This window comes from Petaurus breviceps, unplaced genomic scaffold, assembly GCF_028583685.1.
Source record: "Petaurus breviceps papuanus isolate PSGF00001 unplaced genomic scaffold, PetGlider_PUasm1.0 91133, whole genome shotgun sequence".
In the NCBI taxonomy this organism is placed as follows: Eukaryota; Metazoa; Chordata; class Mammalia; order Diprotodontia; family Petauridae; genus Petaurus; species Petaurus breviceps.
In genome coordinates this window covers 5,891,068-5,913,390 of record NW_027187419.1, presented here as the reverse complement: position 1 = coordinate 5,913,390, position 22,323 = coordinate 5,891,068, and the positions used below count along the sequence as shown (strand labels likewise).

The following is a 22,323-nucleotide window of genomic DNA, read 5'->3' as shown; positions in this document are numbered from 1 at the left end:
GTCAGTAGATTAAATTCTCTCTGCCTCCTTTCTGAAGTATTTGTTATTGTTGTTGAGGCTTTTCAGTATTGATTAATTCTCCATGACCCCACTTGGGGTTTTCTTGACAAAGATACTGGAGTGGTTTGCCATTTCCTTCTCCAGCTCATTTTACAAATGAGGAAACTGAGGAAGACAGGATCAAGTGACATGTTCAGGGTCACACAGCTAGTAAGTATCTGAGGCTGGATTTGAACTCAAGTCCTCCTGACTCTAGGGCTAGCACTCTATCTGCTGCACCACATAGGTACCCATTCTAAAGTGTTAATAAGGTACAATTTTTATACATCTTTGATATGTTTCCCTCCTTGAGATACCTTATGAATTGAAGCCATAATTCTACCTTACTTATGTCATTTCATACATGTATCTTCTCTGTGCAGTGTTGCTTGGCCCATCTTTGTTCTCCTTAGTGACATCTCTATTTTCTGTATAAGCACCTCTAGGATTATGATACTCATGTCCAAATGTGATGGTTTTGCTGTCCCTGATGGTGTAAAAAGTTTGTTATAAAAATCTTGGCAGATTTTTTTTCCTTCTGTTTGTTATACTTTGATTTTTATCCTTAAGTGCCCTCAGGGTGACTTTATTTAGCTGGATCTCTCACTAAGTTTTCTTAAATCTGATTCCACCATCCACTGCTTATATGTTTAATGTGAAAAAACCACTCAATCTCCTACCATACTTCTCCAAAAGATTTTACAGAAGTCCTGTATTAAGCCAGCATTGTCCTTGCCTGCCTATTTATCTAATTGACAAGTAGGTCATGTTGACTGGATAAGGAGTGTTTTTAGGATCTGTTGGTCTTCTTCTTTTGATCATTGATGTGCAAGTTAAATTAATGGATGAAATTATTGTGGTTTTTATCTGTGTAATTTCTTCCATCCATATCCAACTTTTGACCATCAATGATGTGTTTATTTAGGTCAGGATGAAGTTGTTTCATTTATACTCTGTATTTTTCTTATGTATATCCTTTCTTTTAGCTTTGTAGCAAATTTGAACTTCCTTCCAATGGTTGGTTATCCAACTGTACACAGATATTTAGTTCAAGAATGACTCCCACATCCGTAACAAGTTGTTACCTATCGTTAAAATATAATGTTTGATTTTTGTGATGTTACTTGTCCAGTCTTCCCCAATTCTTTTCACGGGAGTAGTGATGGTTTACAGGTGTGAACCTTCTGTGTGGTTTAGGAGCCTTTGATTTCTCTCCTTCCTTTTCCTCATTAGTGGTTTCCAATCTATTTCTTGCCATCCATCCCACCTTTGCATTGAAGTTACCAAGTTTCAATGTATATGAAGATTTAATTTGGAGGCTCTCATCTGGTTCTTCATAGAATCTTCATTTTTTGTAACAGATGTTGATGCATAAGGTACAATGACTTTTATGCCTTTTTGCAAATATTTATCGTATATACTGCAAAAAGATGACTAAATGTCCCATGAAATGATGCTTCTTACTGCCTTTACACACACAATAAAACCAACTCTGTCCATTCCTCTATTTGCCTCTCCAGGGAGAACCTGTGAACCAATTTCCTATATTTGCAATTTATTCTTTCTTCTGGTTTCATTTATAGTTCAGTGTTAGGGCTGATATGATTCATTTCCCCCAGTAGTATGGCTACTAGCTGATCATTAGACAAAGATACCACATTTAGGGTGCCAGCATCTAAATTAAAGTTTAAAGATGGGCTTAACAATTCAAACTTTACCCCTTTTCCACTATTCTGATGCCAGTAAAACTGGGATGAGTCCGCACAGGAGGAATGGACATTTTCTATATGAATTTTTATTTTATAAAAAATAATAAGCAGAAGTTCAATTTACCAGATATTTGATGAGCACCTACTATTTCTAAATTCTCTTGCTAGTTGCTGAAGGAAGTTTAAAAAAATAATAATTAGACACAGGCCCTGCCTTCAACTTAACCATCTTATATGTCATAGAGGAAAGGATGTTTGGGGATTTTTAAAATTATTATTCAAAGACATCTGACAAGAAACAGAACTCTTAGTAGACTTTACAGGCTTTTATGGGGGTGTCTAGCTTGGAGGGGTTTGTCAAGGCAGTGATGTTTGATTATTTTATCTTGCTATATGCATTTTAGACTATTTTGTTAGAAGGCCAAGAGAACATTTATTTGACATTTCTTGTTTTAGGAATAGTTTTAAGGAATTTTTTAAAACATGGTGGATTGTCCTCTAAGGGTTCCTGAACTTGAAGGATCAGATAAAGAATATTTTCCCCATAATTCTGGAGTAGCTGATCTCCTGCTGTATCCGCTTAACTGATTTGGACATGTCTCATCATAACAGGTTTGAGGGATCATTTCAGGATTGTGGCTTGGAAGAAATTGTAAAGCTGCTGTTACCATGAATCCCCAAAGTGCTGTAGTTTTATAGAGCCCTGTGAACCATTTTAAGAGGTCAGAAGCAGTCAGGGCAGAGGGCATCAAACTTCTTATCAAAGCTTTTCACAGTCTGGCAGAGGGTCAGAGTTCCCCCAAACCAGGACTTGGACTTTGTGGTTATGAAATGATAGGTATTTTATCTTAATAATAATAGTAAGACCCAGGCCCTCTCCTTTTATTTTTTCCTATTTATTCTAGTACCATAACACCAAAGCAAGACTCTTTTCTCAGAAATATCAATGCATGCTCAGAAATTTAATGTGGATTCCCCTTTTTCCAGTTTCTCTACAGGTGGATATTGTTCCCAGCCAAGGAGAAATCAGTGTTGGAGAATCCAAATTCTTCTTATGTCAAGGTAAGTAGTCTGTGTCCCCCTGGGCTGGAGGTAGAATCAAAGTTGATCTGGAGACATTTATATCAATTAGCCAGAGCAGGGGAGAGTAGTGCATGGATATGCTTGGACCACATCACTCTAGGTGTTAGAATGCTTGGGGAGGCTAAACAATTAGAAACTCTTCCTAAATTATCCAGTATCCTCCCATCTACCTCCCTCAAACCATACCAAAATATGTGTTAACCTTTACTATCTAGAGGTAATCTGAGGGAAACAATTTACTGTAGTATGAATCAGTTCCTCTTCGAGAATGAAGGACAAACAAGAAGTCTGAATCAGGGCTTCTGCCTCCCCAGACTTTTATCTTTTCCATGTACATTCTAAGTGTTCATACATTAAGATTTTCATTTCCACAAACATAGATTAAATACTCTTAATGTACATTTCGTTTCTCCTCACGTTTTCATTGGTGCTCTCAATAAGGACAGCACTGGTTCAAAAATAATGCCAAGATATTTGTTTCTGAGTTTTGCCGAGATTTTTAATATCCAGGATACTCCAAAAATTCATTCAAAGACATTTGGGTTCCAGAGTCTCTCCAGAGAGGTGATGAAAGTTTCATTCTCATTCTCTTCTTTTTTTTCTGGAGGGGGGAAGGCAAGGCAAATGGGATTAAGTGATTTGCCCCAGGTCACACATCTAGTAAGCATGTCAAGTATCTGAGGCCGGATTTGAACTCAGGTTCTCTTGACTGAGCTGGTGCTCTATTCACTGGGCCACCTAGCTGCCCCTCTTATCTTTTATGTACATGTTATTTCCCCCATTAGAATATAATTTTTTAAATAAAATTATTTATTTATTTTGGTTTTCAACATTCAGTTCCATAAGATTTTGAGTTCCAAATTTTCTACCCATCTCTCCCCTTCACCAATCCAAGATAGCCTGCAGTTTGATATAGGATATACATATATATGTATGTATATTCATATTAAACCTATTTTCATATTAGTCATGTTGTAAAGAAGAATTAGAATCAATGGGAGAAACCATGAAAATTAGCAGAGAGAGCACATGCAAATAATATGCTTCAATCTGCATTCAGACTCCACAGTTCTTTTTCTAGATGTGGATGGCATTTTCCATCATGAATCCTTTGGAGTTGTCTTAGATCCTTGCACTGCTAAGAGCTAAGTCTATCAAAGTTAGTCATCACATAATTTGGCTGTTACTGTATACAGTGTTCTCCTGGTTCTGCTCATTTCATTCAGCATTAGTTCATATAAGTCTTTCCAGGTTTTTCTGAAGTCTGCTTCCTCATCATTTCTTATAGCATGATAGTATTCCATTACAGAATATAAATTCCTTGAGGGCAAAAATAGTTTTTTCTTTTCTATTCATATTCCCAGTGATAGAGACAGTTCCTAGCACCTAGGAAGCACTAAATAAATGCTTGTTGATTGATTGATTCTCAGGCAATGTCCAGGATAAGCAGCAGGTTTGTTTTTAGCATATTAACAACCTATGGATGATGTTAATTGTAAGACATACCAAAAAAAAGCACTAAAGTTGTTTAGGGAGGGAAGGGGTTTTGTTTTTATTTATCTTTTTGTTTGAGGAAGGGGAATAAATGAGGAAAAGGGCTTCAAAAATCAATCTGATTTGCATTGAATGCGGTGACTTGTAGCTGGTGAATTTTTTTACACTCAGCTTTGCCTTCATTACAACAATTTAAATGATCTGGAGATGCAGCAACAAAGCCCACAGCACATCTTGCAAATAGCAATTTTTATTGAAAACATGATGGGCCTTGAATAGAAGGAAGGCTCCATTTCCATGCTTAGCAGCTGTGCAGGGTTGAGGGGTGGTATGGAGATAGAGACACATAGGGTCCATTGTGAAGGTATTTCCACCTGTTCTCAGACACCATCCACTTTGGTTCAGTTCTACTTCCAAGAGAAACAATCATCAAACGGGAAAAAACGTATCTTTTTAGAGGCACGTAGAAGGGAAAGTGTTGCTCTATTTCTCAGACAGTGACCTGGGAATGGACCCTGGCTTTGCTACAGCATAGGAAATGAAAATGTGTTTGTGCAGATGAGCACCAGCATGGAAATTTTTTGTAGCCATACAGTAAAGTCACTAAAATGAAAGAATTTAGGCCCCAGACTCCTCTACCTAGTCCAAAATTTTATCCCCAATTATAGAAGAGACAATTGGAATTAGCTTTCAAAAGAGAATCTGACTAACAGGTTCAAAACTCTAATCCCTGTTAGGTCAAATCTAGGTAAGTCCTTTCACTATTTGGTTTTTCCTTTTCTCATCTGTCAAGGGGAAGGTTAGTATGAGAAGTACTCAGCCCAAGTGATTATTCAGGGCTTCCCAAATTCTGTACAAGGTGCTACTATACAAATTCCATGCTAGCACATTGAAGTCAGATAGGAAAATGTCTAATATACTCTTCTGATATTTACACCTCAGGTGCCCTCTCAGCTAACAGCATTTTCTTAGTGATTACTACATACAGAGCATCCACCTTGGCCCTTTCTTTATCTGGAGGTTCCATGCCTAAACACTTTGAAAATATTCTTTTCTCTCTCTCAGTGGCTGGGGAAGCCAAGGATAAAGACATTTCCTGGTTCTCCCCCAATGGAGAAAAGCTGACCCCAAACCAGCAGCGGATCTCAGTGGTACGGAATGATGATTTTTCCTCCACACTTACCATCTACAATGCCAACATTGATGATGCCGGCATCTACAAGTGCATTGTTTCAGGAGAGGACGGCAGTGAATCAGAGGCCACCGTCAATGTGAAGATCTTCCGTAAGGGCCTCCATCTTCTCCACCTCAACTCCTTTTCTTTGGAACAGGAAAGTAGGAGGTAGTAGGCGGGTAGTAAAGAGGTTCAGGATGGTAATGAAAGAACCAGTTGAGTTCTATGTCTCCAGGTCCCAGCATGCTTCAGGGACTTAACAGGCCACCTCTTCTTTCCATTATCCTGGGGCTATGCTGGGATAAGCCCTAGTAACCTGTACTTGACCCAATTTGGGCTGTGTAAGTCACTAGTAGGCACTAATTAGAACTAATTCCTATTTACTCTGTATCACTCCATTCAACAGATTAGTTCCCAAAAAATATTAAGGGCACCCCACCTATTGTCCCCTGGACTTTGCCTCATGTGGCCTAGTTAACATTCCATAATTCAGGGTATACCCTTTTCACTTTACTCTCCCAGGATCCTGATGAACTCTTTAGAGTAGAAAATTACTTCTGAACTCTGTTATTCAGAGGGGACAATTCTTATTCTGTTTGAAACCTTGTCCCACTGACCTATCTAATGGTGGGTGACATCATTAATAGAATTAATTAATTTAATTAATGGAACAGCATTGATTGTCACAGTACTTGTTGACAGTATTGGTTCCGTTGACTCTGCTTTTCCTCTGTTCCTTCATGAGAATTCTCTGCTGTGGGAAATCAGAGGGCAGTGGGTAGCAGGGAGGAAGAGAGAATTGATTACTTCTACCAGTTGAGGCATACAATGAAACCCTTAATAGACAAAAAGAGAGGGGACAGTATTGCTCCTCTTTGTCATTCTCTACCAAGTCTGGGACTTTATTTTTGTTCCTGAATTCCCTTGCTGAAAAAATCTTATTTTCCCTCCCAAGATCCCTCCTCTCAGAGTCCAAGTAGATCAGTCAGTTAAAAAGTACATAATGAGTGATTGCATCTGGGCCTAGAACATGACCTCATGCCTCATTAGTTCCTAAACTGTCATGAATTGAAGGCAAAGTTTCCAGACTTGTTCTGTATTCTACACAGGGAGGTGTTGCTATGTAGGCATATAGTCTCTTGTCTGTGGTGTGAATTCCACACATTGGAGTATATTTGAGAACTGTGATTTTTTTCAAGGGGCACAGGTCATATAGCATGATCCTTGTTACCAGAGAACTTTTGCAAAGATTCTTGTCTTACAGTGGCAAGTGGGGAACATAGCTATTTTCCTGCCTCTGCTAATTTTCAGAGAAACTCATGTTCAAGAATGCACCAACTCCTCAGGAGTTCAGGGAGGGAGAAGATGCTGTGATCGTGTGTGACGTGGTCAGCTCACTGCCCCCTACCATCATCTGGAAGCATAAAGGCCGAGATGTCATCCTGAAAAAAGATGGTGAGAATCCTGCTCCCCAGCAGCTACTTTTCCCAATGGACCCTTGAGTGTCCTACATTTTTTCAGTTGTGCTCAGTCTCTGAGTTATTCTGGCCAAATGTCAATTCTGTAGTTCCATGATCATGTGACCACCTGAGAGAAATTATTCTTAATAACCAACTATGAGGGAGACCCAAGTTTTATCCCTCTCCTGTTTCCTTGTTTGAAGCCTAGCTTTTGAAGGATGTTATTGACTTCTGCCAAAAACTTACCCTTATCTAGGTGAATTCTTGCCCATTGTGTTCTACTCCGGCTTGGTATTTAATCAAATTCTTTGATTAAATCGCCCAAGACTTGTGTTATTTGAAAGCAAATGACATGATCAAAGTCATGTCCCTCAGCCCCTCATTAGAATAGGTCCATCTTTCATTATAATATTCATTCTCTCATTACTTGTTAACTAGTCAGAATCAGTTACCACCCTCAGAAACACCCACCCTTTCAAGGTCATATAAGCACTGAGTGAGTTCCATGAAGGGTCTTTGGCATTGACAATGTCACTGACCCCTTTTATTAATAATATGCTAACATTATTAATAAAGTGGTTAACTACCCAGAAATTATGTCTTTCAAACTTTTTAAACATCACACTGCCAAAGCCTGGGCAGACTTAATCTTTGAAAGACCCTTACTTTCCCCAGAAACAAAAGATTTTGTTGTTGCTGTAGCTGTTGCTGTTTCTTAGTGCAGAACACTAGGCGACACATTTCCCTAAGTCAAATTAATTATCCTGCCTTTGAGAATATCAAACAAGGGAAAAGGAAAGGGTCAGGTGAGTGCCTGAAGATGACAGCATTCTCTGAGTTATCCTTGGGTGAACCTACCTTTTGTCTCTTCTAGTCAGATTCATAGTCCTGTCCAACAACTACCTGCAGATCCGCAGCATTAAGAAATCAGATGAGGGGACTTATCGCTGTGAGGGCCGGATCTTGGCCCGTGGGGAGATCAACTTCAAGGATATTCAAGTCGTTGTAAATGGTGAGATCTGTTCTTCTTCCCTATATCCCTAGTCATGCCTCAGCTTAACTCCTATATCTCCTTTAATTATCCGTAAAAAAACAAAACAAAATCAAAAATCCCTGTGCCCTCTCACATACAGTTCATCCAGAATGTTTCTACCATAAACTTCAATGCCTTCCACAGATACACTCATTTTTGTGTCTTGCCTAAATTATGGCACTATAATGCAGTAATCATATTTCCTTTCTTGTCCTAGAGCCTTGGAAGCCTTGCTCATGGTAAATCACAAATTTTTAGTCATCGTTACTCTCACCAATAAAATAATGGTGAATCAGTCCCCTTGGTTCTAGGTTCAAAGAAAATATTTCAATCAATTCAGGTTCCAGAATTGTCAGAATCATGGCCCATGGGTTTATTAATCTTAATTTGCAGTGTCAAATAAACACACCAGTAGAATCGATCTGACATTTACAAGATGTTTACAGGAAATTATAATGTCAGTACTAAGAAATAAGTAAATCATGCTTGAATTATTTTGGCTTGGAATATATTTTTCTCTAAACCTTCTCCCTACCATACTCTTTTCTTTGGTAAGGGTGCTTCTACACAGTATGATTTGTGAAAAATTCCAAGGGAATTTGGCCAAACATCTCTTGCTGGGCAAGTATATTTTTGGTTATCATTATTTGCTAGGCAGCTAGGTGCCAAAGTGATTAGAGATCTGGGCCTAGAGTCAGGAAGACCTGAGTTCAAATCTAGCCTTTGACACTTCTAGTTGTGTGACCCTGGGCACATCATTTAACCTGTTTGTCTTAGCTTCCTTATCCGTAATAATGGGGATTAAAAAAAATAATAATAGCACTTATCTCCCAGGATTGATGTAAGGATCAAATGAGATAAAGTGTACTTTTTAACACAGTGTCTGGCCCATAGTAAATACTATATAAATATTTATTGTATTTTATAATACTATAATAATAATAAAATAATGTCACAATACAGTTATTATTTTAACAAATATTCATTAAGAACCCCTTATGTACAAGGCACTGGTGATGTGGAGATAAATATAACACAGACTTTAATCTCAAGGAATCAATCCAATGGGGAGGAAGGGAGAGAGTAGGGGAAATGGTATGAGTACAAAAGATTTAGACAAGCGAGATCTGACAAGTACAAAGAAATCTGACTGTCCAGAGTGCTATGAGAAATTTGAAATGAGAGAAGTCTCTTTCAGTTAGGGGCAGAAGATCAAGAGTTCACAAAGAAGGGCACCCATCCATCGAGCCTTGAAGGACAGGATACTTTAGCAGACAGAGATAGTGAGCAGGGGGTCAAGAAACGTAATCCATTCCAGGAAAGAGAGAGCGTGAACAAAAGCATGTGGGTGGGAGAGGGCAGGGTAAAATCAAGAAATGGAAAAGAGTCTAATGTGGCTAGAATAGGACAAGAGTAGGGACTGTACCTATGACTCCATTAGTATAGGAAACTCTTGGATGAATGATTCTCTCTAGTGATGTAGGTTAGCACCCTCTCTGCAACCTAAGGTCTTAAGAGAGCTAGCTAGAATACTGAAACATTAAGCAACCTCCCCAGGGTCATACAGCCAGTATGTGTCAGAAGTGGGACTTGAATTCAGGTCTTTCTGTGTCTAATGGTGACTCTATCCATTAAGCCACACTCTTCTCTCATGACTGGAATACTGGATATGTTGACTACGTTTGTAACCGACTAATGGGAAAAATGAGAAATCTTTCTGCCTATTGTATTGGTCCTTCCATTTCTTTCACAACTAACCCTAAAATAATCTCCTTCCTTTACAGTACCACCTACTGTTCAGGCCAGGCAGAGCACAGTGAACGCAACAGCAAACCTTGGCCAGTCAGTCATACTGATGTGTGAGGCAAAAGGTTTTCCAGAACCCACGATGAGTTGGACAAAGTAAGAAAGTGTGTCAAGTCATGTTACTTGGGGTTTATAGAAGACAGGTGAAGAAGAGAATGTTACAAAACACACTTCGTTGGGGCATTTTAGCAGTAGGAATGTAACACTCAAGATTAGGGCACTGAAGGGTAATTGGGCATCTGAAGAATGCCACCTTACTCTGTGCCAGGCACAAGCTAGGGTATAGATAGAACAAAAATGGAATCACCCCAACTTGCAATGAGATCACATTCTAATAGAAGAGACAAGTGCATACACAAATTTATATAGCAGAAATATGAAGTGAATAAATGTAAAAACATATTCAAAAGTACTTCAATTCAAGGTAGCTTGGGGGGGGGAGAGCATGAGCAGGTCAGGGACTCCAGAAAGACTTCATGTAGAAGGTGATGCCATCTTCCTATATGCAGTCAATGGGTTCCTTAAATTTCATGACTTAGAAGGAAACCGAATTCTGTAAGCATGGAGATGGTGAAAGAGTCCCTCCCACCATCTGCTGGGAAAAATCAGGAGATCATAGGAATAGAAACAAGATTATAAGAGGAAATACAACTCAGCCTCTTTACTTAGAAAGGCGCACAGCCTCCCTGGCTCAGGCTGCATTGTGTAAAGATGAATGGGGAAATTTAAAATCTAAAGTTTGTTGCCAAAAAAAAAAATTAAGAATCACTGTTTGGGGTCCTATAGGGATGGAGAACAGATTGAAATAGAGGAAGATGACAAGTATGGCTTCAGTGAAGACAGCTCTGAACTGACCATCAGGAGAGTGGACAAGAGTGATGAAGCAGAGTACGTCTGCATTGCTGAGAACAAAGCAGGAGAGCAAGATGCTTCCATCCAACTGAAAGTCTTCGGTAAGTGTTGGCGGCTTTGTTTTCACTGCTCTGAGGAACAGGGAGATGCCACAATGCATAGAGTGCTGGTCCCAGAGTCAGGAAGACTTGCGTTCAAATGCAGCCTTAGATACTCACAACCTATGTGACCCTGGGCAAGTCACTTAACCCCTGTTTGCCTCAACTTTTCCAGTAAAATGGAAATAATAATAGCACCTACCTACTAGGGTTGTTGTGAAGATGAACAAGACACTAATTGTAGTGTCAGCTCGGTGCCTGGCACATAGTAAGTTCTATGTAAATGTTTGCTACCATTATTATTAATACTCTCCATCCCCCCCCCCCCACTTATAATCACATGGTTTGTTACCATGCTTGTCTCTCCACTATATATGGACTTATTCCATGGGAAGGAAAGAAGGAGGCTCCTATGTTATTAAGAGGACAAGACTGAGTTAGGAGGCTTTGGCTCTCTACCGGGATCAGCAGCTAACTGACTGCTTAATGTGGAGCAAGCCACGGAAACTTTCTGCCTTAGTTTTTACATCTGCAAAATGGGAGATTTTATTAGACGACGTACGGAAAAGTGCTTTGTAAACTGTAACTAGGCAGACATCTGGTGCTGTTATCACCTTATATTCATCACTGGGAAATCTTCCTTAATCTAGGGACTGAATTTTGCCCTTGCCTGAGGAAGACAACAAGTACATAGACAGATTTTTGCATTATATACATCCTTTCTTTACTCTTCATGAAGAAAAGCTTTACTAAGTAAAGGAGTGGTAAATACGATCTTAAAAGGGAATGTTTAAGGGGAAAAAAACCTTAAAATGTTCTTTTTAATCATAGTACCTTGATTTCTTCTAATCCATGTTAACATTTACTATTAAATTAGCTGCTTTATCCTTCTTGCATTACATCACCATACTTGTGGGTGAGGGGAAAAGAAAAATGAATGAGCTTAAAAATCTTATCCAGATCTCAAGAGGTCAAGGTTGTTTAGCCCATTTAAGCAATATGTGAGATCAAGGGGTATCTGGCTGCTATGACATATAACACAACAGATAGGTTTAGTTAAAAAAACAACAATAACAAATTTTAATTTGAACAGAGGGAACACACTATATTTTAATTAGTTCCTTCATGAAAATAAACCTTTTTAGAGACTTTTCACATCCATTGTTCCTATGCAAGTATTTACTGCTAATGACAAATGAGACTTAGCAAGCTGGACTCAGAAACCTCTTCAGTTCAAGTTATTATATGACCTTGAAATTAATTTATCAACAAGCATTTATTAAGCACCTTCTGTGTACCAAACAATACACTAGATGCTGAGGGTACAAAGACAAAAATTAAACAGTCCCTGTTCTCAAGTAAATTATAGTCTATTATATTAAGGCTTGAAAAAAGTCTATAATTCATACTAGTCTCCTTTATTAGTATTACTAATAATTATAATTCAAATTTATATGATTTAAAAAGTGTTTTTCTCATAACAACCCTCCATAGAAGACAGTATAGTATTGTTTATATGGCATTTAGATGGTGCAGTAGATAGAGCACTTTCTGGAATCAGGAAAACCTTAGTTCAAATCTGTCCTCAGATGCATACTAGATATATGACCCTGGGCTAGTCACTTAACCAGTGTTTGTCTTATTTTTCTCTTCTGCAAAATGGTGATAACAATACCACCTGCCTCTCAGGGTTATTTTAAGAATAAAATGACATAATATTTGCAAATCTTAAAGGGCTGTATGAGTGCTAGCTGCTATTAAGTATCATTCCCATATTACAGATGAGGAAACTGATACACCGAAAAATTAAATGAAAACATATGGCTATTACAAAGAGATCTTCTTTTAGAGGTATTACTTATATTCAGAAGTAGTCTATCTTCACAATAGTAGACAAACACATGATAACCACTGTCATTCAGATAACACTTGATCTGTGGAATGCTTCCAGATTTTTTTTTCTGGACACAGGACCACCATGCAGTAAGAAAGGAAAGAAATAAAACCCTTATTTTACAGATCACAAAGCTGATTTACAGAGAAACTAAGTGATTTGCTTAGACTACCAAGCCAAACAGAAATGTAACCCGTATTCCCTCAGTCCTCATTCAGGACTTTCTCTCCTTTGCCATGTTGTTTTGAGCATTTGGCAGGACTATATCCAGCCGGTCCCCAGCTGACAAAAGGAAATCGGCTGTTTAGAATTCTGAATGCATTTCCCCATAGAAACAGTGTTATACATGGCAATTGATTTCCCTGGCCAGTCCACAACAGCTTGTTTAACCCAAAATGTAGCACCCAGCCTGTAATAATGGTTCTCCAGAACATCACCACCGATTCTGTTGGGTTCAGATCTCCAAGATGGCATGTGAAGAGCCCATGTCCTCTCGTAGCTGCCCTATCAGGGGCTTGGGAGGTTCTCCTTGTTCATATTCTGTTCTGCTTCTTAGATCAAGGATTTCAGTAGGATTAGGATTAGGGCCACAGCCCAGTTATGAAGAACTCTATGGGCAACGGAGGAAAGAAATGAGTGGATACTAAACAAAGAGGAATAACAGCTAAAAGGGACTCTGGGGCAGGTATTAAGAATCCGTGGAGGGGCGGCTAGGTGGTGCAGCGAATAGAGCACCGGCCCTGGAGTCAGGAGGTCCTGAGTTCAAATTTGGCCTCAGACACTTAACACTAGCCATGTGACCTTGGGCAAGTCATTTAACCCCAATTGCCCTCCAAAAAGCAAAAAAAAAAAAAGAATCAGTGGTAGGTGGGGGTGGAGAAGAGGCAGCTAGGTATGCAGTGGATAGAGCACTAGTCCTGGAGTCAAGAGGACCTGAGTTCAAATCCAGCCTCAGATACCTACTAACTGTGTGACCCTGGGAAAGTCACTTAACAAGAAAGAAAGAAGGAAAGAATCAGTGAGTAAAATAGTTGCTTTCTGATCTCACTGGGGGGGCGGGGCTATTTGTGGAACAAACAAAGGACAAAGTTTATTTTCCCTTTCTGCATCTTCTTTCCAGAGACTATAGAGATTGGGGGAATGGATAGCTGGCCTGCACAAAGTTTACCGTTTTTGTCACAGTCAAGTAACTGTAATTTATTCTCGAAGTGAAAACTAGTCTTTCTACTAGGACAGAAGGTGAAAGGGCTTGAAGATTATCTGCTCACTATTCAGATTATCATTGTTGAATGAAATGTCTTAAAAAAATAACAACCCAGAAATAAAAGGACTTCAATGTGAAAACAAAGAATAGGGATCTGAAATCAGAAAGTAACCCTCATCTATGTCAGGAGGTTGGAGGTTGGAAGAATATGCCAGGAAAGAGAAAGAGGAGAAATGAAGTCAACAAACATTTATTAAGCACTTACTGTATGTCAAGCGCTGTGCTAAACTCTGGGAATACAAAGAAAGGAGTCTTTGCTCTCAAAGAGCTCACAGATTAGTTGGGGAGCCAACATTCAGGCGATTAATATGCAAACAAGATACACATGCGATAAATTGGAGGAAATCGCACAGGGAAAGCACTAAGATTAAGGAAGACCAGGAAAAGCTTAAGGAAGACCAGGAAGAGCTTCTTTGAGAAAGTAGCTGAGATATCAGGGGAGCCAGGAGGCAGAGATGAAGAGAGAAAGCATCCCATGCATGGGGACGGCCAGTGGAAGTTCTCAGTCAGGAGACAGGATGTTCTAGGAACATCAGAGAGCTGCATCACTGGATCTCATAGTAACTTAAGGGGTATGAGGAATAAGAGGACTAGAAAGACAGGAAGGGACCTGGTTATGAAATGCTGTAAAGGTCAAATAGAGGATTTTGTATTTGATCCTGGAGATTAAAATAGGGAGCCACAGGAGTGTATTGAAGAAGAAAAGACGATATTCATAGCCAGACCTTTGCTTTGAAGAGATCTATCTGATGTGAAACAAAGTAACAAATCTGAGTCTCTTCTCAAAGATGAGGGAGCCAGACCTTCTGAGAATGAAAGTGCTGCCTATTCTCCAAGAGTATGACGATGTAAATCCACAGGTGTCATCCCATGAGACAGCATCTGCTAAGTGTTCAGAGGCAGAAAAAAAAAATCCAAGTTATGGTGATTGGAGACTCCCCGCCGAGAGATAATGAGGCAGCTATTTGTCAACTCGATATTAACAGGAGAGGGGTCTGCCATCTTCCCAGGGCACATATCCAGGAAGTGCTGGAACGCCTTCCAAGACTCATCAAACCCAATGACTCCTCCTGACTTCTGGTGATGCTCAAGGGTGTGAACGAGACTGCCAGAAGGAGTCTAGGAAGCCTTGGGGAAGATGATGAAGTTTTGGGTAAGAAACTGAAGCCCTAAAGACCACAGGTGGTATTTTCTCAACTGCTGCCAGTGAAACACAAGGACTTCAGAAGAGAAAGGCAGATGGGAGAAGTACATAGCTAGTTAAGAAAGTGTCTGAAAATGGGATTTGGAATTCTACAGCACAGCTTAAAATGTAGCATTTGTGGCTTTCTAGCCAGGCATGGAGGGCCTCTACAAAACTCTTGTTAATATCCTTGGAACTGGGGCGGCTAGGTGACTCAGTGAATAGACAACCGTCCCTGGAATCAGAAGGCCCTGAGTTCAAATCCGGTCTCAGACACTTGACACTAGCTGTGTGACCTTGGGCTTAAACCCAATTGCCTTGCCTTCCCCTCTCCAAAAACAATAAAATAAAATAAAATGCTTGGAGTTTTGCAACTCTAATACTGAAAGAGAAAGAGCTGGAGAAGGTTAGCAACCAATAATCACCAGGCTAGATGCCTCCAGAGGGTAGGAAGAACAATAGCAGTAGAGGCCCTCACCACTGAAGATCAGTTCTAAGAAAGGAGACAACAGCATGACAATAATAAACAAGCAAGCAAAAAACATTTACTAAATGCCTGCTGTGCCATGAACTTTGCCTAGCTAATGATAGCTAGCACTTAGCTAGGGCTCCCAGGTTTGCAAAACACTTAACACATATTATTTAATTTGATCCTCACGATGACCCTGGGAGGTAGATGCTGGTATTATCCATTTTACACATGAGGAAACCAAGGCAGGCAGAGGTCCAGTGACTTATCCAGGGTCACAGAGACTGGATTTGAAATCAGGTCTTTTTGACTTCAGGCCTATTGATCTACCTACAATAAAAGTTCAAGAGCTTTCAGTAAGGTTAATAATATGGGTTAATAATAAAGTATGTATAACAAAAGGCAGCCAGGTGGCACAATGGATAGAGTACCGGGTTTGGACTCCTCTTTGTGAGTTCCATTCTGGCCTCAGACACTTACTAGTTGTGTGACCCTAGGCAAGTCACTTGATCCTGTTTGCCTCAGTGTCCTCACCTATAAAATGAGCTGGAGAAGGAAATGGCAAATCATTCTAGTACCTTTACCAAGAAAACCACAAAATGGAATCAAGAGGAGCTGGACATGACCGAAACAACTAAATGACAACAAATGTGTGACGAATGAGATCTGCCAAAGATCCCAATGCAGTAAGATTTAATTTGACCCAATAGATATCACTGAGTCTCAGTGGAATGAAAGCCATTATTTGAATATGGATCCAGAAGGGCATACCTTACTTAAAATGGACAGTATAGTTGAAGGAGGGGAGTAGAGCAACAATGTTTATCAAAAAGATATCTCTATGTGAGAAAATCCAGGTACCCGAGTGGGGAGCACGAGGAAGGGTGTTTATGTGAAACTCTTTGAAGGCAGAAACTTGCTATTGGAGTTTATCATAAACTACATAAAAAGGGGAAATACAAAAGATGATTGGAAAATAGGACACAAACCTAGAACAGAGACATCATGTAATACGAATAGACATCTTCAGTAATCTGGAGCTGGAGTTTTCTCTCATTCACTGGCAGAAGTGGAATGGTTAATAATTTCTTCACTTGGCTTAAAATAATTTCCTCCTGCAAAAGATGGAGGAACCAAAGAGGGAAACTTCTACAGAGATTTTTTTCACTGGTGATTCTATTTTTATTGGTGATTCTCACCAGCAAAAAATTGGTTGCTTAAATAGAAATAAGAGGAACCCCAGGGTAAAACTACTTTTTCTTCTTGGAATTTGTGAAAGAAAAAGGCAGACATAGTCTTCCACATCCCTACATTTGGGGAGAGCAGATATTAGAAGGTTCAGAGGTGGTCTAGGGTCATAGGATTCCGTGAACTAAAATTCTACAGGGAAAGTCAGCCCAGAGATATAGAAGGAGCTCGTGAATTAACTTTGCAATCAGGAAGAGACATACTTCTGATGAGTACGTTGCTTAGACTGATAAGATTTTAACAAGAATTCATCAATCAATTTAGATTTTGTTTTTGAAGATATATACAGAAAATAGAAGCAATAATAGGTAGTAGAAAATGAATACAAAAGCATGGCCTTGTAGGAGTAACATCAGATTTATACTTAGAAAATCCTAGAGAATCAACTAAAAATGACTTGAAATTACTAACAACTTTAACAAAGTTACAGGATACAAAAATAAATCCACATAAATCATCAGCATGTCTATATATTACTAACAAAGTCCAGCAGCAAGAGAAAGAAAGAGAAATTCCATTTAAAATAACTAGACAGTATAAAATGTTAGACAGTCAACCTGACAAGACAAACCCAGGAACTATATGAACCCAACTATAAAACATTTGTCACATGTATAAAATTAGATCTAAACAACTGGAAAAATGTTAGTTGCTCATGGCTAGGCCAAACCAATATAATAAAAATGAAAATTCTACCTAAATTAATCTATTTATTCATTGCCATAATAATCAAACTATTAAAAATTATTTTATAGAGCTAGAAAAAATAATAAAATTTATCTGGAAGAAGCAAATCTGAAGGATATCAAGGGAATCAATGAAAAAAATGCAAAAGAAGGTGGTCTAGCTATACCAGATCTCAAACTGTATTACAAAGCAGTAATTATTAAAACAATCTATTACTGGCTAAAATTAGAGTGGTAGATCAGTGGAATGGATTAGGTCCAAATTTCATTATGGTATTATATATTGTACTACATATGACCATAGTAATATAGTATATGATAAACCTAAAGATCCAAACTTTTGGAACAAAAACTCATTAATTGACAAAAACTGCCAAGAAAACAGTATGGCAGAAACTAGGTATAGACCAACATCTCACACTGCATACCAAGTTAAGGTCAAAATCGGTACATGATTTACACATAAAGGGTGACACCATAAGCAAATTAAGAGAGCATGGAATAGTTTATCGGTCAGATTGATGGATAAGGGAAGAATTTAGGACCAAAGAAGATACAGAAAGCATTGCAAAATGTAAAATAGATCATTTTGATTACATAAAATTAAAAAGGTTTTGCACAAACAAAACCAATTCAGCCAAAATTATAAGGAAAGCCACAAACTAGGAGGAGGGGAGCAGAAATTGCAACAGGTGTCTCTGATAAAGGCCTCATTTCACAAATATATAGAGAACTGAGTCAAATTTATAAACATACAAGTCATTCCCCAATTAATAAACAGTCAAAGGATATAAACAGGCAATTTTCAGAAAAAGAATATAGTCACATGAAAAAATTCTCTAAATCAGCACTTCTTAAACAGTGGGTTGAGACCCCATATGAGGTGGTGAAAAAATTGAGCAACAGTAAAAGATTTCTGAATGTGCAATGACCAAAAAATTAATTAAAAATAAAACACATAAAGTGTTTCTGGCAGTGCTGGCCCATGTTATGTTGTGCAGCTTCGTTGGCAGCCTTGGTTCAGAACACAAAGCATGGGCACTTTGCACTATGCATGCCCTCAGTCCATGCAAGTGCCCCGCTGTGAATCACTATTGATTAAAAAGGGAGATGGGGATAGAATTTGAAACTCAAAACTTTAAAAATGTTAAAGAATAGGAAAAAAGAATAACATCAAGGGTTAACTTTGCAATCAGGAAGAGACATACTTCTGATGAGTACGTGGCTTAGACTGATAAGATTCTAACAAGAATTCATCAATCAATTTAAATCTTGTTTTTGAAGATATATACAGAAAATAGAATGAACCAAACCTAGAGAAGGAAGCTAAATATAACAAAAGAGTTTGGGTGATTTTTGTTGGATTTTTGGTATATTGGGGAACAAATAGAAGAGGATTAAACAGGACCTGTCCTTGGAGTGAATGATGATGATGATGATAAATGACAGAAAGAAGAAAGAGCTGCTCAGCTCCCTCATTTCCAAGGAGTCCAGCACCTGACTCACTATCTCCTCTCCCCCTCCCCTGTTGCTCCTCTCTATCATGTTGATGCTCTTTCTAAATCCCTCACTTTCCAGGGCATTGGTCTCCTTAAATCCTATCCCTTCACTCCAATTCAGCCCTACCTCAGTTGGTGACATAGTACTGATCTCATGATATCCTCCTCTTAAACACAATCTTTGCTCTCACTGGGACCTGCAATCCCTTCACCCATCAGTGCTTTCTCAGGTCATTATCCTTGCTCTGACTTCCCTTTGTTTCCAATCATGACTATAAGTAGGGACTAAGAAGGAGGCTTTTAATGGAGTGTCCCAAAGATCTGGACTTGATCCTATACTATTTAACATTTTTTATTAATGACTTAGATAAAGATGTACATGGCATGCTTATCAAGTTTGCAAATGACATGAAGCTATGAAGATTTGCTAATATGCTGAAAGATACATCAGGCAAGAGTGTAGTATATAGTAGGAAAGGAAGGAAGAAGGAAAGGGAAGGAAATAAGATTTATTTAGCATCTACTCTTGTGCTAAGCACTTTTATAAGTGGTATTTCCCTTGATCAGGCAGAAATAATACTTTATTTGGTGCCATAGAATTTGTGTTCAAATCCCAACTTTGCCACTTACTTGCTATCTGATGTGGGCAAAGCAATTTACCCTGTCTAGACCTCCTCAATTTCCCCATCTACAAAAAAAGAGAATGGATGATCTTTAAGGTTTTCTCTAGGCCAAACCTATGATCCAAGAACATTGGAATGAATCTAATAAGACGGAATTTGTTAGGGACAAATGTAAATCTTATTATTAGTTTCAAAAAATCAGCTTCACAAATTCAAAATGTGGGAGGAATAACTAAGCCAAAGATTTTCCATAAAAGGTATAAGGATTTTAGTAGACTTGAATTTCAATGTAAGTTACCAAGAGTATGAAGTGGAAGCTAAAAGGGCCAATACAATCTTAGTCTACAGTAAAAGAAGATAATCATTCAAGACCAGGTAGTCAGTAGTCTCATTGCCCTATGCCTGTGGGAGTCAGGACACATCTCGAGAACCGTGTTCACTTCTGGGCTCCACATTTTAGGAAGGACATCAGTAAGCTAGAAAATGACAAAAAGGGAACAAGCAAGAAGATGGGAGAACCTTAAGATCAGGTCATACAATAATGACTTGAAGGAACACCCTGGAGGAAAAAAATTATTCCAAGGACTTGAGTTGTCTTCATGTGTGTCATTTGGAGGAGAAATGTCATGTGGAAGAATTATACTGGTTCTTCTTGCATTCAGAAGGCAGCATGAGGAACGACAGATGGACACTAGATAGAGACAGACTCAGGCTTCACAGAATTGGAAAACTTAGGAGATGCCTCAGGAGGTACTATGTATATTAACTGGAGATCTTGAATTAAAGGCTGGACAACCACTCTTCAGGCATGTTGGGTGGAAGGGATTCTTATTCAGGTATTGGTTGGGCTAGGTAGTGTCTGAGGTCGTTTCCAACCCTGAGATTCTATGAGTCTTTCTCTTATGATTTTCAGCTGTCAATGAATCCAGTAGACAGAGGAAAAGATGTTAGGACAAGTTTAAATGTCCTTTTCCCTGCCACCAAATCCCCACCTCCTTCTCTGCATCAGGTACTAATGATGGGAGAAAAGCCAAGGTTAGAGTTAGGAGAGGATCCAGGAAAGTAATTTAATTCATGGTACATAAGAAAAAGACAGGGGAAAAAATCGCTAACTGTGGCACTAGGGAAGGAAGTGTCTAGGATCACTGCATAGAGTGAGTTAGGAACTGTGTGTAGTTGTTATAAACTGCCATTATTTCTGAAAAGAAATGTTTCTACCATATATTGTAGATACAGCCTTGTTGGCAGATAGCAGTGTTTTCTGAGTAGTTGTACCCAACTTTTCTTCAAAATGAGGAATGAGCTTTCTTTTCATCCTTCCCACGAATCCTTCATGAAGCATTGTAACCTGCCGGGGTTTCTATCACTTGTGTAAGTGACCACACGATACTCAGACCAGTCACGTTTGTCAAGGAGATAGCTTCCCTCTTCCTTCCTATAACCTGAATAACTGATACAGCCCATGAGGTGGAGAGCAAGGCCATAAGCATGTGCTTTCATTCAGACTCAATAGCAGTAGTGGTAGTTATTTTTTGGTGCGGCCCTTTCCATCCCCTTGTTCATGTGCTCTTAGTAATCAACCATCTAATTAATGGAGATCCCAAGAACAAATAACCTGTGAACTCATTTATTCTTGGTCTATATATTTTGAACTTCGAAGACTGCTGTATAGAACTCAGTTTTCAGATGCTAGAATCATAGAAACTTACCTTCAGAAGAAATCTAGTCTGCCTGCCCCTTCTATAACCTGATGGCACTTGTCGTCCTGGAACAAAGAAGACCTGAGTTCAGATATGACCTTAGACATTCTTTAGCTGTATGATCCTGTCAAATCACTTTGCCTCAGTTTCCTCAACTGTAAAATGGAAAAAAAATAATAACACCTACCTCCCAGGGCTACTGTGAGACTCAAATGAGATAATATTTGTAAAAGTGCTCAGTACAGTGCCTACCTAGCAAATGCTAGGCACTATATAAATGTGTATTCCTTCCCTTCCCTTCCCTATCACCTGTGAGCTTTCTTCCAACAAGGAATCATCCAGCCTTTAATTAAAGAGTTTCATTTTCATCGTCTTTCCTAGGACAACCCATGAAATTTTTGAAGTTCTTCATTATATTAATACTTAATTTCAGTCCCTTGTAACTTCCTTATAGCTTTGATCCTGGTTCTCCCCTCAGAGCCCAAACAGAACACCTCTAGACATCCTTTCAGTGATATATAATAGTAATATACCCTTAACTTTTCTTTTCTCCAGTCTAACATCTCAGGGTTCTTCAGACCATCATCACATGGCATGATATCATATCTCTTCTTCATTCTGGTTGTGCTTCTCCAAGCAAGCTCCATATTGTAAATGGCTATACTATGTGTAATACCCAAAACGACCATCATACTCTAGACAAGGTCTAGTCAGACCAGAATACTGTAAGATTTCCATCATTCTTCCTTATGGACACACTATTCTTCTACTAATTTAGCCTCAGGCTGAATTATCTTTTTCAATTCAATTTTCAATTATCTTTTTCACATTCATACATTTGACTCTTACTAAGCACCATTCCATCAGTCTCCTTTTATGTGAACTGATGTCTAAGCCATCCTGTGCTTGTACAATTGTTATTTAAGCCCAAATATAGGGCTTTACATTTTTCCTTACAAATTTTATCTTACCAAATTTGTACCATCATTCTAGACCATTGATCTCCTTT

General features: G+C 38.8%; 1 protein-coding gene across 6 annotated transcripts in view; it reads left to right on the top strand.

Annotated features, from left to right (window-relative positions):
• The window catches only part of NCAM1 (neural cell adhesion molecule 1), a 476,276-nt gene that overhangs the window by 382,837 nt on the left and 71,116 nt on the right, over positions 1 to 22,323 (top strand). For all 6 annotated transcript variants that reach the window (XM_069079789.1, XM_069079784.1, XM_069079785.1 and 3 more), the window contains exons 2-7: positions 2,736 to 2,810; positions 5,391 to 5,609; positions 6,811 to 6,954; positions 7,834 to 7,971; positions 9,777 to 9,894; positions 10,585 to 10,751. In XM_069079789.1, the coding sequence (XP_068935890.1) occupies positions 2,736 to 2,810; positions 5,391 to 5,609; positions 6,811 to 6,954; positions 7,834 to 7,971; positions 9,777 to 9,894; positions 10,585 to 10,751 (861 nt within the window). The remainder of the gene's footprint in view (positions 1 to 2,735; positions 2,811 to 5,390; positions 5,610 to 6,810; positions 6,955 to 7,833; positions 7,972 to 9,776; positions 9,895 to 10,584; positions 10,752 to 22,323) is intronic.